This window comes from Garra rufa, chromosome 4 (genome assembly GCF_049309525.1).
Source record: "Garra rufa chromosome 4, GarRuf1.0, whole genome shotgun sequence".
In the NCBI taxonomy this organism is placed as follows: domain Eukaryota; kingdom Metazoa; phylum Chordata; class Actinopteri; order Cypriniformes; family Cyprinidae; genus Garra; species Garra rufa.
The window spans coordinates 24,690,910-24,708,686 of NC_133364.1; the positions used below are offsets into that span (position 1 = coordinate 24,690,910).

At 40.3% G+C, this 17,777-nt stretch overlaps 1 protein-coding gene across 1 annotated transcript in view; it reads right to left on the minus strand.

Moving 5' to 3' along the window:
• Positions 1-17,777, minus strand: part of LOC141333766 (membrane-associated guanylate kinase, WW and PDZ domain-containing protein 2-like) — a 287,797-nt gene that overhangs the window by 210,017 nt on the left and 60,003 nt on the right. The window contains exon 2 of the mRNA XM_073838891.1: positions 114-230. Within this exon, the coding sequence (XP_073694992.1) occupies positions 114-230 (117 nt within the window). The remainder of the gene's footprint in view (positions 1-113; positions 231-17,777) is intronic.

The following is a 17,777-nucleotide window of genomic DNA, read 5'->3' on the forward strand; positions in this document are numbered from 1 at the left end:
GACTGCCCTGTTGCAGTGATCAGACAACATCAGCCAGGACTTAATCAATAAAAAGTCAGCGGTGAGGGCAGCAGTGTCGAAGGTTAAGGAAATAAGAGTAAAGAGTAACTCACAGGGTACTGTACGAAGATAGAGGTTGTCCCGAATTATTTGTTGCAGCTCGTGGTCCAAAGAGCCCTTCTGGAAACGCAGGTTGAGATACTGCCTGAGATCTTTATCCACAACACCTCCTATAACAAACACACACACACACACACAGTCGGTTAGATGACCCTCCGTCGCGATACAGTCTCATCTGATAACAGGCTCCTTGGTGATTACTTCACATTCACAATAAACTCTGTGAAGAAATGCCTTTGTGTGCAGTTTTTCAGTGGTAATAAAGGACTCCGATACGCGAATGTGAGTGTAGCCATTCTATTTTCCGAGGAAAAGGCCAGACAATACTGCAGCAAACCATGATTTAGTCACTCGATACAAAAACCTGACCTCAAAGCGATCGCCTGAAGAGCTGCGAGAATGTGTCTGTGATAGTTTCCACTTTGTTCTGTGGTCAAAAAGCTTTTTCAAGCTCCTAAGAGGGTCCTTCCTTCCTGTTTAGCTTGTTTCTTATCGATATAAGCACACAATGTCGCTCATACACACACACTTTCTTGCCAAATGCACATCATATTTTCTTGCTACATAGAAATGGCTTCTGAACACATAAGAGTGCAGGGATCCCCATGGGGCGTCCCAGTGATAAATACACATGCACACACGTCGTCATCATTATTACATCCCGTGATGAAATGGGGAGGGGGTTCTCTTTAGAAAATGTGCTTCATCAGCAGACAGATGGATAGAGAGTGAGAATGAGAAAGGGGCTGAGGCGAAAAACAGAAAGAGAGACAGACGAGAGAATATGGGCTGCATTTTCATCATCTGCATTTTTCCATTTGAAATCATAAAAAATAAATTATAAATTATATATATATATATAAATAAAGTAAAGGTCTTTACACACTGAGACCGAAATATCTTAATTTTTGTTCAGAAGATGAAAGAAGGTCTTTGTAACGTGGGGTTTGGGGTTTTGTTTTGTCTTGGTTTTCATGTTCATGTTTTCATGTCTTTTATTTTGTATTTGTTTCATGCTGTTGTGTCTTGCTTCCCTTGCCCTCATGTATTCCTGTCATTGGTTCCCTAGTTCCATGTGTCATGTTCTGATTGGTTGCTATGGTCTTGTTCTTTGTTTTCCATTGGTTTGTTTGTGTCATGTGACCTGTATTGTTTTGTATAAATAGCCCTTCTGTTTCATTGATTCCCTGTCATGTATTGAAGTTGCAATTCTGCTGTTTGGTGAGTGTTTATCAAGTCTGTTTCAAGTCAAGTTTATGTCAAGTCTGTATCAAGTCAAGTCTGTTCATGCCAAGTCAAGCCTTTGTCAAGTTCTCAAGTCAAGTCTCGTCGTTGTTTGGATTACGTTTGTTGTTTGGATTTCACGTTTGGATTGTTTGTTTGGATTTTGCATCACTGTAAATAAACTGCACTTGGGTTCTACACATCTCGCCGTCACAGTGGATAATTGTTACAGAATACGCAACCAACAAAAATGAACCCAGCAGTTGTTCGTCTCCTCTCTTTGCGTCAAGGAAACCAAACTATAGAGGACTATGTTGAAGATTTTTGTGGACTGTGCCATCTGGTTGCTTTTAATGATGTGGCACTTAAGGACATTTTTAGAGTGGGTTTAAATGAACCCATTCGTTCTCAATTGCCTGGTGGAAAAATTCATTGGTCATTGGAAAGATACCTTGACTTTGCTTTGTCGCTGACGGGTTCATCATTTACTGTGGGGGTTGCTGAGGAAGAGCACAGCCACCCTACTGTAACTACCACATCAAAACATCTCCATGTCCCAACCGTCATGCCTGCTGCTTCAAAGCCTGCTCACGTCATGCCTGCTGCTTCAGGGCCTGCTCACATGTCTGCTGCTCCAAGGTCTACTCACGTCATGTCTGCTGCTTCAGGGCCTGCTCACGTCATGCCTGCTCCAGGGCCTGCTCACGTCATGTCTGCTGCTTCAGGGCCTGCTCACGTCATGCCTGCTCCAGGGCCTGCTCACGTCATGTCTGCTGCTTCAGGGTCTGCTCACGTCATGTCTGCTGCTCCAGGGCCTGCTCACATCATGCCTGCCGCTCCAAGGCTTGTTCACGTCACGTCTTCCAAGCCACAACCAGCTCACGCCATTCCTGCCGCTCCAGGGCCTGCTCACGCCATGCCTGCTGTTCCAGAGTCTGCTCGCAAGATGGCTGCCGCCCCAGAGTCTGCACCTGTCAAGGCCGCCATTCCAGAGTCTGCTTACAAGATGGCCGCCATCCCAAAGCCTGTTCACAAGATGGCTGCCGCTCCAGAGTCTGCACCTGTCATGGCTGCCCTTCCAGAGTCTGCTCACAAGATGGCTGCCATCCCTAAGCCTGTTCACAAGATGGCCGCCATGCCAGAGCCAAGCCAATCCACGGTCCCTATACCAGAGCCACACCATGTCTTGTCTGATCTGCCGGAGCAACGCCATGCCTTGTCTGATCTGCCGGAGCAACGCCATGCCTTGTCTGATCTGCCGGAGCCACGCCATGCCTCGTCTGATCTGCCAGAGCCACGCCATGCCTCACCTTATCCTTCAGAGCCTCGTCATATTATGATTGCAAGTGTGATGGACCCACTAATGATGTCAGTGAGAGCTGCTGGCATCCCAGTGGTCCCTACACCCACTAGCCCGGTGGGTCTCCCTCTATGCACTGCGCTGCCTGTGATGGCCATCGCCATTTTAAGTGTGTGGGCTGCACACTGCATCCCAGAGGCCCCTCCTGTCCACCAGTCTGCTCCAGAGGTCTCGTCTGTCCATGAGTCTGTCCACCAGTCTGCTCCAGAGGTCTCGTCTGTCCATGAGTCTGTTCACGAGTCTGCTCCAGAGGTCTCGTCTGTCCATGAGTCTGTCCACGAGTCTGCTCCAGAGGCCTCGTCTGACCATGAGTCTGCTGCGCCAGTGCCTCCAGAGGTGGCAGCACCAGCTGCAGAACCTTCCAAGGAGGCGGCGTTCACGGCAGAACCTCCAAAGAGGGTGGCACCCTTTTATGAACTTTCTGCTCTGCCTGCACCGCCAAGGCTTCCTACTCTGCCTGCACCGCCAAGGCTTCCTGCTCTGCCTGCACCGCCAAGGCTTCCTGCTCTGCCTGCTCTGCCAAGGCTTCCTGCTCTGCCTGCTCCGCCAAGGCTTCCTGCTCTGCCTGCTCCACCAAGGCTTCCTGCTCTGCCTGCACCGCCAAGGCTTCCTAGTCTGCCTGCACCGCCAAGGCTTCCTGCTCTGCCTGCACCGCCAAGGCTTCCTAGTCTGCCTGCACCGCCAAGGCTTCCTGCTCTGCCTGCACAGCCAAGGCTTCCTGCTCTGCCTGCACAGCCAAGGCTACCTGCTCTGCCTGCACAGCCAAGGCTTCCTGCTCTGCCTGCTCCGCCAAGGCTTCCTGCTCTGCCTGCTCCGCCAAGGCTTCCTGCTCTGCCTGCTCCGCCAAGGCTTCCTGCTCTACCTGCTCCGCCAAGGCTTCCTGCTCTGCTTCCACCGCCATGGCTTCCACTGCTCCATAGCCCAGGTCCTCCAGAGCTCAACTGTCTGCCATTGCTTCACGGTCCAGGCCCACCTCTACTTCATGATCCAGGTCTACCATGCCCCAGGCCCTCCACTGTTTCACAGTCTGCCACTGTTTCATGGCCCAGGCCCTCCACTGTTTCACAGTCTACCACTGCTTCACGGCCTAGGCCCGTCAATGCTCCATGGTCCAGGCCCACCTGTGCTCCATTGTTTAGACCTGCCCTTGCCCCAGGGTCCAGGCCCACCACCTTCCCATGATCCATGCCATTGCCCTGTCTTTCATACTCCATGCCATGATCCAAGTCCTGTTCCCCTGCATGGGCCTGGCCCTCCATCCCTCCCCCATATACTGTCTCTGCTCCACCACCCTCCTGGGTTTTTGTTTTGTTTTGGGTGGTGTGTTTTGGGCTTCTGGAGCCGCCCTTGGGGGGGGGGGGTGGATATGTAACGTGGGGTTTGGGGTTTTGTTTTGTCTTGGTTTTCATGTTCATGTTTTCATGTTTTTTATTTTGTATTTGTTTCATGCTGTTGTGTCTTGCTTCCCTTGCCCTCATGTATTCCTGTCATTGGTTCCCTAGTTCCATGTGTCATGTTCTGATTGGTTGCTATGGTCTTGTTCCTTGTTTACCATTGGTTTGTTTGTGTCATGTGACCTGTATTGTTTTGTATAAATAGGCCTTCTGTTTCATTGATTCCCTGTCGTGTATTGAAGTTGTAATTCTGCTGTTTGGTGAGTGTTTATCAAGTCTGTTTCAAGTCAAGTTTATGTCAAGTCTGTATCAAGTCAAGTCTGTTCATGCCAAGTCAAGCCTTTGTCAAGTTCTCAAGTCAAGTCTCGTTGTTGTTTGGATTACGTTTGTTGTTTGGATTTCACGTTTGGATTGTTTGTTTGGACTTTGCATCACTGTAAATAAACTGCACTTGGGTTCTACACATCTCGCCGTGACAGTGGATAATTGTTACAGTCTTACATGTTTGGAAAAATATGTGGATGATTAATTAATAAACACAATTTTATTTTTTTTATGGTGAACTGTCCCTTTAAGCAAGCAGTTATAGAAAATTATATTGTGTGTCAAAAGTTTTTGAACAGTAAGATTTTTAATGTTTTTTAAAGTCTGTTTTGCTCACCAAGAAAGAGAGAGACAGACAAGAGAATATGGGCTGCATTTTCATCCGGCTGCATTTTTCCATTTGAAATATATATATATATATATATAAAGTAAAGGTATATACACACTGAGACCGAAATTCTCGCATGTTAAAAAATAAATACAACCTTGTGTTTTGTCATAAAACTCGGATCACGTTCGATTTTCTGTGTTTTCGCATCTGTAGCAAGCATTTTAAAAGGAAAGGATGACGAATACGAAAAAAAAAAAACTAAAAAACGCATACAAAAATTTCAGACTGTGCAATGACTTTTAGATTTGAGACTGTGTATATTCGAACTTGGTGCATCACAATCAATTCCAAGACTAGTGACAACTTACAACATTGTTCTAAATGTTCAAATTCTTCGAAAAACAGTGAGTAAATTTCAGAGTAAAACTTACATTCTAAAATTTAAGATTCAGAGAATAATGACTTTTTCAGAGAATTGTGGCCTTTTTCTCATATATATTGTTCATACGACTTGGAATACAGGCATATAGATTTATTTTATAATAGTTTTATGGCATGTTTTGTCCTTTTGAAACTTGATATCTCCAGTCCCCATCCACTTTCATTGTATGGAAAAGGGCAGCATGAACATATTAAAATTTCTTAAAGGGCCAGTTCACACGAATCTAAATATTTAAAAGGTGCATTGCAAAAGGTTATAAGACTAGTGAGAACATACAGCACTTCTTCAAATTTCTAAATCCCTCCAACAAACAATTTTATAAATAAAAAAAGAAGAAAAATTGCACAGTACAGCTTAACTCCTTAAAAAGAGTTCATCCATAAAAGTAAGATTTGAGAGTGTGTATATTCAAATTTGGTGCATCGCATTCAGTTTCAAGACTAGTATGAACACAACATTTTTCCAATTTTTTTTAAATTATTCCAACAAACATAAAAAAGCAATGAGTAAATTTCAGAGTAAAACGTTTAATCTAAGATTTAAGATCGGTAGTGGAATCTGCTACCCTGGAAATCCAGAGGTCTCGCGAGAGCACAATTTGAATTGTCTCTGCAAGACACTCTGGCATCGAGCAATGATGCAGGTTACTGCAATACGTAAGCAGTTGTGGGAACCAATCAAATCGGATGTAGGCGGGCCAGAGGCGAGCTAAGCTGATGATGACAGCGCTGCGGCGTCCGAATCATATAGTAAACTTAGAAAGATCGCTGTCGCTACAGATGAACAACAAGTTGTTTGAAACGGCTGTGGCCACTACAATGAACGAGTTAGACTTGGCTTTCCATATAAAAGAGGAACAGAAAACCGAAAACTCGAATCGTTCCTTTGCAAGGAGGACGTTTTTGCTGTTTTGCCGACTGGATACGGCAAGAGTTTAATCTATCAGTTCACGAGTTCACGCTTACATATAATTAGCCGGAGAATAGTAGTGCATGTTTGGCGTGCTGTCCGGTGAAGGGCTCCGAGCTCGGGAGTGGCCCGAACCCAGAGTACGTTATCCCCCAATAGGAGTAGTGAGAACTCGGAGTGATGAGATGGGGCGGTGGAGGTTTACTGATAAACCATCGAGTGAATTGAGGTGAGTCAGCTGTATTTAAACCTATGGCGCTGATTGACTTGTGATGTTTACGCTAAGCATCTGATGCGCTTCTCCCGAACTTTGTTAATGAAACATCATTTAGCTCTGCTGGTAGCTAAGCGTGTATTGTTGTGATTGGTCGTGGCGTTATCCAATTGCGTGCAGTTAGAGTTTCAAATGCATGCTTGGTGCCGCCCCTCGAGTTAGGCAGTTTTCATTGCTCGATCCCAGACCCTTAATCTTATTAGATTAGTGTCTGGATTTTTCCATGCTAGGAATGTGCGATTTAGAGAAAAATTATTTTTCAAAGAATTATGGTCTGTTTCTCACACAAAGTGATCATAAGATTTAAGAAAACTTGGAATACAGTCAATTTATAATACTCTTATGGCATGTTTTGTCCTTTTGAAACTTGATATCTCCAGTCCCCATCCACTTTTACTGTATGGAAAAGGGCAGTCATAATCATATTTAAAAAATTTAAGATTCAGAGAATAATGACTCTTTCAGAGAATTGTGGCCTGTTTCTCATATATATTGTTCATACGACTTGGAATACAGGCATATAGATTTCTTTTATAATAGTTTTATGGCATGTTTTGTCCTTTTGAAACTTGATATCTCCAGTCCCCATCCACTTTCATTGTATGGAAAAGGGCAGCATGAACATATTAAAATTTCTTAAAGGGCCAGTTCACGAAAATATAAATATTTGAAAGGTGCATTGCAAAAGGTTATAAGACTAGTGAGAACATACAGCACCTCTACAAATTTCTAAATCGTTTGAACAAACTATTTTTACAAAGCAACAAGAAAAATTGCTTCAATTGCTTAACCAATTAAAGGGCCAGTTCATCCAAAAAAATAAGATTTGAGAGTGTGTATATTCAAACTTGGTGCATCGCATAGTGAGAACATAACATTTTTCCAATTTTTTTTCTAAATTCTCTCAACAAACATAAAAAAAGCAATGAGTAAATTCCAGAGTAAAACTTTTATCCTAAGATTTAAGATCTGTAATGAAGCGTACGATTTAGAGAATAATGATTTTTTTTAGATAATTTTGCCATGTTTCTCACACAAAGTGACTTCAGAAGATTGGAATACAGTCATATGGACTTCTTTTATAATACTTTTATGGCATGTTTTGTCCTTTTGAAACTTGATATTTCCAGTCCCCATCTACTTTGATTGTATGGAAACGGGCTGCATTAACATATTAAAAAAAAAAAAATTCTTATGGGCTGCATGAACATATATTAAAATTTCTTAAAGGGTCAGTTCACACAGTTACAAGACCAGCAAGAACATACCACATTTTACCAAATTTTTAAATTCACTTTTTTAATGAAAAAAAAGCAATGAGTAAATTCAGAGTAAAACTTTTATCCTAGAATTTAAGATTGGCGATGGAGCGTACGATTCAGAGAACAATAACTTTTTCAGATGACTTCAGAGGATTGGAATACAGTCATTTGAACTTCATGTTTTGTCTTTTTTGAAACTTAAAATCTCCAGTACCCATCTACTTTCACTGTATGGCAAAGAGCAGCATGTACATATTTCAAAATTAAAAAAAAAAAATCAAAAAAAGAATAATTTTCTTTTATAATTCTTTTATAATTCTTTAAGGCATGTTTTGTCCTTTTAAAGCTTGATAAGCCAGTCCCCATCCACTTTCACTGACAATCCCAGTCTCCATCAACTTGAATGCTGACCATGGCTATCAAACAAGATTCTCAGGTGATAATACAGTACAGACTAAAAGTTTGGACACACCTTGGACACACCTTTGAAACAAAGTTTCCTTTATTTTCATGACTATGAAAATTGTAGATTCACACTGAAGGCATCAAAACTATGAATTAACACGTGTGGAATTATATACATAACAAAAAAGTGTGAAACAACTGAAAATATGTCATATTCTAGATTATTCAAAGTAGCCACCTTTTGCTTTGATTACTGCTTTGCACACTTTTTGGCATTCTCTTGATGAGCTTCAAGAGGTAGTCACCTGAAATGGTTTTCACTTCACAGGTGTGCCCTGTCAGGTTTAATAAGTGGGATTTCTTGCCTTATACTGTAAATGGGGTTGGGACTATCAGTTGTGTTGTGCAGAAGTATATATAGTATATATAGAATTAAATATTTTATAGAATTAAATATAATTCCACATGTGTTAATTCATAGTTTTGATGCCTTCAGTGTGAATCTACAATTTTCATAGTCATGAAAATAAAGAAAACTCTTTGAATGAGAAGGTGTGTCCAAACTTTTGGTCTGTACTGTAGCTTAAATTTTAGTCTGTTCCTTAAAGCTATCATATGGCTTTTACAAGACATGCAGACTACTTGTGCAATGATTTTATAGCGCTTAAAATCTCCAGTCCCCATCCACTTTCATTGTATGGAGAAGGGCAGCGTGAACATATTTCAAAATTTCTCCTCCTCAACAAATATTATTTTACGGGAACTATTCCCTAAATCATAATTTTAACAAACACATGCTGGCTGAAACGCAAAACATCATCGGCGCAAAGTCATCTGTCGTCAAAAAGCATAGGGACCGTGCCGAAAAAGACGTCATACTCAAGTAACTATGCTCAGAAACCATTTTTCATGCTTTGAATGTACACCCACCATACATACACATCACCCACTGATTTACGTATGGACTTACATACACACCGGTACACCGGTGGATTTTAAAACTCAATGTAGAACAAGCCCTATGCGTCTAGAATAACCTACTTCAGACATGCCGGTTAACCAGACATGACAATCATGCTATTTACACACACACACACACACACACACACACACACACACACACACACACACACACACACACACACAATCAGTTAAAGAAAACCTCCAAATCCAACACAGACATCATCGGCACACAGTTCTCTCTGAATGACACAGAACAGGAAATTAACGCCAAATGACACACAAATTGATGAGTTTCACACACTCAGCTCCTTGGAGAGAAATAAATCAAGACTGCAGACCCTGAAGCCTCGTTCAAATCCCCAGCACACACACACAGGCACACGATTCATAAGTCGACTCACAGAGCGCAATGGAACGGCACTTCTCTTGCACGGCTCAGCCAGATGTTGCAGGCGATGATTTGAGCGTGTCTGTGATTGCATGTATGCGTGTGTGTGAGTGAGTGTGTGCAGTCCAGGTCTCCACAGGTCTACGGCCACAGTGTGCAGGTTTCCCAGCTGTGTTAGATGGGTTCAGTGCTACAGGCTGTCTCTCTGCACGCTGCCGTAACAGAGAGTGTCGCTCTGCAGTGACCGAGAGAGAGAGACAGACAGAGAGAGAAAGAGAGGTTGAGCACTGGGACGCTGCAGAAGAAACGTGCCTAACAGTGGGAACCTATCACAAAGCTCTCTCTCTCCCTGTATAGAGAGGTGGAGGATGGGAAGAGATTCATCGCCCTCTATGGGTGGACTGGAGATGTGAAGCAGAGATGGCCAAATCTAACATTTTATAACCATTTTTTCATACTGTAAGTTAGGAAGTTGTGATGCTTAAATGTACTTGTATTATTTAAAATGCTTTCATTTTGTTTTTATTTTTAATGCATTTACAATTAATAGTATACAGTGGTGGCCAAAATTATTTGAACACTAGTTTTTTCACCAGCTAAAAAATGGTTTTAAGTCAGTTATGTCTATCTTTTGATGTAGTGTGTCAGTAGGAAATATCAGTTTACATTTCCGAACATTCATTTTGCCATTAATTGTAATAATCCAGTGAGATTTTTGTTTGCACTACGAGTTTGACAACAGCCAGTGCTCCACACAGAGATCTCATCATCATCCAGTCTGTCTGGAAAGACATGAAGAAACAGAACAAACTGAGACAGGCTAAATCCAGAAGAACTGTGGCAACGTCTTCGAGATGCTTCAAGAAACCTACCTGCAAAGCTGCAGTACTACTAAAAAGTGCTTTAAAATGAGGATGCTGTCAAAAATATTGTAGGTTTTCTTTATCAATTAACTTCTATGAATTAAATTAAATCAACATTTGGTGTGACCATCCTTTGCGTTTAAAGTAGCTTTTGCCCTAGGTGCACTTGAGCATAGTTTTTCAGGCAGCTTTGCAGGTAGATCTCTTGAAGCATCTTGGAGACGTTGCCACAGTTCTTCTGGATTTAGTCTCAGTTTGTTCTCTTTCTTTAAGTCGTTCCAGACAGACTGGGTGAGGATGAGATCAGATCTCCGTGTGGAGCACTGGCTGTTGTGCAAACAAAAATCTCACTGGATTATTACAATTCATTTCAAAATGAATGTTTGGAAATGTAAACTGATATTTCCTACTGACACACTACAGCAAGAGATAGAAATAACTGACTTTAACCATTTTTAGCTGGTGAATATACTACTGTTCTAATAATTTTGGCCACCACTGTATATCAGCCATTTAGCAAAATCATCTAAAATGAAGACTAGATTTTGAAGAACCAAGCCAGCTGTAGGGATGCCACACACATATCACACTCTCTTTTCTGTCACATACAAACCAGGTGAAAATATTGTGGAATGCCTTGAGCCTTACATTGTCTGGAAGGATAAAATTAAATATAAATGGTGCCCATATACCTTATATCCATTCTGCAGCCAATTCCTGATTGGTTGCCAACTCCAAACTAATTTTTGCCCCCGAGTTTGAACTTCTAAAATGCAGCTTCAAAGGGCTCTAAACGATCACAGCCGAGGAAAGAAGGGTCTTATCTAGCAAAACAATGGGTTATTTTCTAAAAAGTATATAAGAGTTTAGAAAATAACAGATCGTTTTACTAGATAAGACCCTTCTTCCTTAGCTGGGATCATTTAGAGCCCTTTATAGCTGCATTTAAACTGCATTTTGGAAGTTCAAATTCAGGGGCACCATAGAAGTCCATTATATGGAGAGAAATCCTGAAACGTTTTCCTCAAAAAACACCATTTCTTTACGACTGAAGAAAAAAAGACATGAAAATATTGGATGACAAGAGGGTGAGTACATTATCTGTAAATGTTTGTTCTGAAAGTGAACTACTCCTTTTTGCTCAAATCTGATTTTTTTTTTTTGTATAGCTGTTTTAAATGTGGCCAATATCAGATTTCCAGTGTCAACAGACCATGGTTCTGACCTGACCAGCATTCGCCAAAAAAACAAAACAAAACAAAAAAAACAATACGAACAGGGTTGCCAGGTTTTCACAACAAAATCTGCCCAATTGCTTCACAATACTTGTCTAAAACTAGCCCAATCGCATTCCGGGGGGTATACATTAGTGGGTCACTTTAACCAACGGAGTTGAAAACAACCTGCGACAACAATGAAAAAGTAGCCCATTTCCACAGGAAAACTGTGGACTTGGCAACACATGCGCAGTTCGCTGTCATAAGGAAGTAAACACAGATTATGTGTTTATTTATCATTTGATCTGCCAGCGAAATTTTGCTCAGGCAATATGAAAAATAAAGACAAGGATATGACAGAAGAGAGCAAAGTTTTGGAACTTTTATTATACAAGCCACTCTTTATTTATTTAGAGTTGTCACTGTAATATTTTGTGTTCTGACACATCAGTGTACTTCCACTGACCACCTTTTGCAACTTTCTTGGGTAAGTAAAATCTTTAAATTGACTCCCTTGTATCGTGACGAATATTGATCCAGAGTGAGGTAAAAGTCAAATTAATTCCAATATGACTGTTCAGACTATGGTCGCATTGCAAAACCTGTATTAGATTTAGTACCACATATGGAAGTGAGCCACATTTCAGAATTGAAAAGATCAGATTCCATGCGGTTTGTGTTGCTCATACTGTCAGATCACATGCGAGCAAAAAAATAATAATTATTTGGGCTACATTTGCTTGCAGTGTCTTATTTTAATGATGTCCTTACTACCTTTCTGGGCCTTGAACTTGGTAGTCACATTGTTGGTTCAGAAAGCTCTCGGATTTCATTAAAAATATCTTTTTGTGTTCCGAAGATGAATAAAGGTCTTACAGGTTTGGAACAACATGAGGGTGAGTACTTAATGACAGAATTTTCATTTTTTGGTGAAATATCTCTTTAGACAGGTGAATCTTTAAAACAGAAAACTACAAGAACCTTTTCTGTAAGGAAAGGTCAAGCAAGGTCTGATATTTCTACTGTAGAGAACAAGAACTTCACAGTCAGCAGCTCAACTTAGTTTGCCAAGTTTGAATACATTTAATAACAAACCCACACAAAATGAGTAAGTGAAGTGTTCAGGGTGCCACTGCCCTTGAGTGAGTACAGAGCGCATGATGAAGAACAGGTGCCATCAGAACCCCTGGAGAGAGGGAACAGACTGTATTGAATTCTCATAACGTCCCACAGCTGCTGCCTTCCAGGACCTCGGTGCCAGAAGGAAAGTCTTTAACGTTTTTTAAGGACAGAGCACTTGTATATACAATAAAGACAGACATCTGTCACCTGTGTCATGGCAAGTAAGAATTAAAGGTGAAATATAGTTCAAATTCTTAAATGTGGATATATATAGTATACACATAATATGCATAAACCTATAGTACAATATAAAGTAATAAAGGAATTTAAATATTGTATATAGTGTTGCGGTCAAAAGTTTACATACACCTTGCAGAATTTGCAAAATGTTAATTATTTTACCAAAATAATAGGGATCATACAAAATACATATAATTGTTTTATTTAGTACTGACCTGAATAAGATATTTCACATAAAATATGTTTACATATAGTCCACAAGAGAAATTAAAGTGCCCCTATTATGCCTTTTCAAATATGATATTTCATGTAGTGTGTCATGTAGCTGTATGTGAACATAAACTATCTGCAAAGTTGTGACGCCGACAGTGCACTATAAATGAAGTTTTTGTCTATCAAAAAAAAGAGTCGTCTCACATTCGCCTAAACGAGTCGTCAGCAATTCGAATCTTTTTTCTGTAACGGCCACACGTCACGAGCTACACATTTGCGTAATGTCCGCCCACGTTCAATTTCGCAAACAACTTGCCCGCCCACAAACAGTAGGCCTACCATTTTCACGTGGATTAACGTTACATCATGTCAAGAAGACGCCCTGCGCTGTGAGAGTGAATTTGTTTTATATGCCCTTCCGAAAGATGAAACTACCAAGAATGAGTGGTTAACATTAATTTTTTCAACACCTCAGCAGTCCAATGCCAATCTTGTGTTGTGTTCGCGTCATTTTACTGATGACTGTTTTTCCAATCTTGGGGAGTAACGTTACAACGCAAGATTCACCAAACACTTGGTTTTAAAAAATGGATCAGTGCCCAGTTTATTTGGACCGGCTTGCTCCTCTGAACTTCTACCTGTAAGTATGATTAATAATTGATGATTGTATTTTCTAGCGATCGTTCAAAATACGTCTTTGTGTACGTTGGTGTGTAACAACCCCGCACATGTCTTGGTAACCGGCTAACTTGCGTTTCTGTAGTTCTGTTGTTCAGCTGTGAGTGCAATGTAGTATAAAAATTGTGATTGATGCAGCTTGACTGTCTGTCTGCCTTATTAGTTTAAGTAATGATAATGATAAACGATGGCTTAACGCAGTGTTATAGGTTGTACGTTACAGTGTTGAAGTTCACAACGTAGAGGTGTGCCCGGTTCGCTTACAAAAGCAAATTGCAAGCACTTTCCACAGTTATAATATGACACCCACTGAGAAACGTCCTGCTCCAGTCGTGCTTGCAAAACAGTTTCTTGTCGATGTGCCACTTCAACCGTTTCATCGTCAGACTCCGGCTCGAATTGATAGGGTAAAATCGAGGCTATCTTTTCTATGCATTAACAGGTCTCCACAGCTGTCATTCAGTTATGCCAATGGGCGTTTCGTTTTGCGCTGAAGCGGTAGACCAATCCAAAAGGACTGCACCATCTGACCAATCACAGCGGTGAGGGCTCACTGAAAGGAGGGGTTTAGAGAGACTGATTCTTCGAACTGCTTCACACGAGTCGTTTACGAATCATTTAGAAACGGGGTAAAATTAAATCTAATTTTTGAGAAAACTGAAGTGTTTTTTGAACTTGCATACATGTAAACCTGTTTTAAGAGACTATTACAACAATATTAACTACCTTTAACATGGCATAATAGGGGCACTTTAATAAAGTTGAATTTATAAAAATGATCCTGTTCATTGATTCTTAATACTGTGTTGCTACCTGAATGGTCCATCACAGTTTTTTTTTAGTTTAGTGATAGTTGTTCATGAATCCCTTGTTTGTCCTGAACTGTTAAACTGCCCATTGTTCTTCAGAAAAATCCTTCAGGTCCCACAAATTCTTTGTTTTTTTTTTAGCAATTTTGAGTATTTGAACCCTTTTCAACAATGACTGTGAGATTTTGAGATCCATCTTTTCCCACTGAGGACAACTGAGGGACTCATTTGCAACTATTACAGAAGGTTCAAACACTCACTGATGCTTCAGAAGGAAAAACGATGCATTAAGAGCCAGGGGGTGAAAACTTTTGGAATTTGAAGATCAGGGTAAATTTAACTTATTTTGTCTTCTGGAAAACATGTAAATATCTTCTGTAACTTTTGAAGGGCAGTACTGTTCAAAAGTTTACACCCCTGGCTCTTAATGCATTGTTTTTCCTTCTGGAGCATCAGTGAGCATTTGAACCTTCTGTAATAGTTGCATATGAGTCCTTCAGTTGTCCTCAGTGGGAAAAGATTGTGAACCAGTGTGAACCATTTTTGGTTCCCAAAAGAACCTTTCAGTGAACAGTTCCTGAAAGAACCATTTTGAAGAACGTTTAAAAAATCTAAAGAACCTTTTCTGCATTTGAAAGAATGTTCAAGGTTCTTCAAAGATCCACTGACGCCAATAAAGAACCTTTATTTTTAAGAGTGTAAAATACTTCAAACCAGCTTACGCAGACCTAGTTATACATTTAGCTGGTGGCGGGCAGCCAGAAACACCTACATAGCACATGTGTGACCGTTCTCACATACACAAACACCAAAATAAACAAGTGAGCAACATCTGGCGAGTTAACATGTTTCACTTTCACGCTGCATTAAATCATAAAATCATTATTTGCTACACGCAGCAGCACTGCACCTTTCAGCCCAGTAGGCAGATGTAGCACTTTATTATAGTTTAATGTCTCAGTAATGACTCTGTGTGTGCGCACGAGTTTCTGTGTGCCCCCATATTTGGAGTGGGCATCAGGAAGACAGCTGTTTAGATAATAAGCCTCTAATTAGGAGAGAGGGACTGAGCTGAAACCAGTGAGCAGACATGCTCATTTAGAAACTTGCACAACCATTGCTGAGGAATGCAATGCAACGGCTAACAATATTGTGTAACACTTCAATGTACAGTGTCATTGTTATACTTTATATGTTTATTATAATAATATCAGTACATACTTAAATGCAAGAACCCTAAGCTAAACCCTAACCTTGTGGTCAATACATGTTGTACAATAATTATAATGAAATTCTGAATCAATTAACAATAAAACAACTGAAAAGCCAGATCATTGGCTCTACACTATTGTACTCTCCTGTGATGAAGTGTCTTGTCTGAGACTTGTCAATCATATAGTGTAGTCCGGAGTCTAGAGGAATGTAGAAGTAGTCTATATGAGTTGCGTCTAACACACACACGCACACATGAGCACACACACTCATCTCTCACACTGGGAGTGGCGTTAGAGCGGCTAATAGAAAATGTCCATCATCCTCAGTGCTGCAGAAGGAACTGCAGCCTCCATCATTTACACAACACACACTCACACACACACACACACACACACCCATACACACACAGTCTCTTTGTTTTTCAGCTCATTTTACAGATATCACGCAATGACAAGTTTATAAAAGATGAGTGATGTCTTTGTGGAGAAATAAAGATCTTGTGTGCAGTGTAATAACCCTGAAGATTAAAGGGCAGGAATGTAGTTCTAACTGTCAAATTTGTCATAAATGATGGGACTTGTTTAAAGCTCTTACAATGGACACAATAAGTAGAGTCGTTCAAATTTTGGCAGTAAATATTTTACTATGCTTTAATAATTAAACAGGGCATTGAATAACACTATAAACGGATTTTAAAAAGTGTTTCTGTTCAATACTAAATCCAAAAGTTGTCATTACGTGTGTGGAGACTTTATACTTGTTTTTCATTTAGTGGTTATCACTTTCTCTCTCATCTCTCAATTTAGTACAGCTCAGTTTAGTTTAGTGCAGTGCAGTTCAGTTCAGTTCAAGTTAATTTTGCACAACATGTGAGTTCAACTCATTCATTTCAGTTCAGTTTGGTACAGTCCAGTTCAGTTCAGCACAGCTTTAATTTAGTTCAATTCAATTTATTTCAGTACAACTCAGTTTAGATCTATTTAGGTCAGCACAGCTCAGTTTAGTTCAGTAAAGTTCGGTTCACTACAGCACATCTCAGCTCAACTCAATTCAGTACAGCTTAGTTTAGTTTAGTTCAGTACAGCTCAGGTTAGTTGAGTACAGTTCAGTTCACTACAACACAACATCTTAGTTCAACTCAGTTTAGATCAGTTCAGTACAGCTTAGTTGAATTTAGTTCAATTCAATTTATTTCAGCACAGCTCAGTTTAGTTCAGTAAAGTTCGGTTCACTACAGCTCAACTCAATTCAGTACAGCTTAGTTTAGTTTAGTTCAGTACAGCTCAGGTGAGTACAGTTCAGTTCACTACAGCACAACATCTTATTTCAACTCAGTTTAGTTCAATTCAGTACAGCTTAGTTTAGTTTGGTTCAATTTATTTCAGCACAGTTCATTTCATTACAGCTCCTCTCAGGTAAACTCAATACAGTAGAGTTCAATTTAATTCAGCACATCTCAGTTCAACACAGTGTAGTTGAGCTCAGTGCAACTTAGTTCTGTTCAGCTTTCTTTAGTTCAATACAACAATGCTCAGTATAGTTAAATTCAGTTCACTACAGCACAACATCTTAGTTCAACTCAGTTTAGTTTTAACTCAGTTCTGTACAGCTCAGTTTAGTTTAATTCAACTCATTCCAGCACAGTTTAGTTCAGTACAGCACATCCCAGTTTAACTCAGTTCAATAGAGCTTAGTTTAGTTTTGTACAGTTCAGTTCAATAGCACAACATCTCAGTTCAACTCAGTTTAGCTTAGTTCAATTCAGCTCAGCCCAGTTCAATTCACTACAGCTCATCTCAGTTCAGTAGAGCTCAGTTTAGGTTTGTACAGTTCAGTTCAATAGCACAACATCTTAGTTCAACTCAGTTTAGCTTCAATTCAGTTCAGCAGAGTTCAATTCACTACAGCTTATCTCATTTCAGTAGAGCTCAGTTTAGTTCAGTACAGTTTAGTTCAATAGCACAACATCTCAGTTCAACTCAGTTTAGCTTAGTTCAATTCAGTTCAGCACAGTTCTATTTACT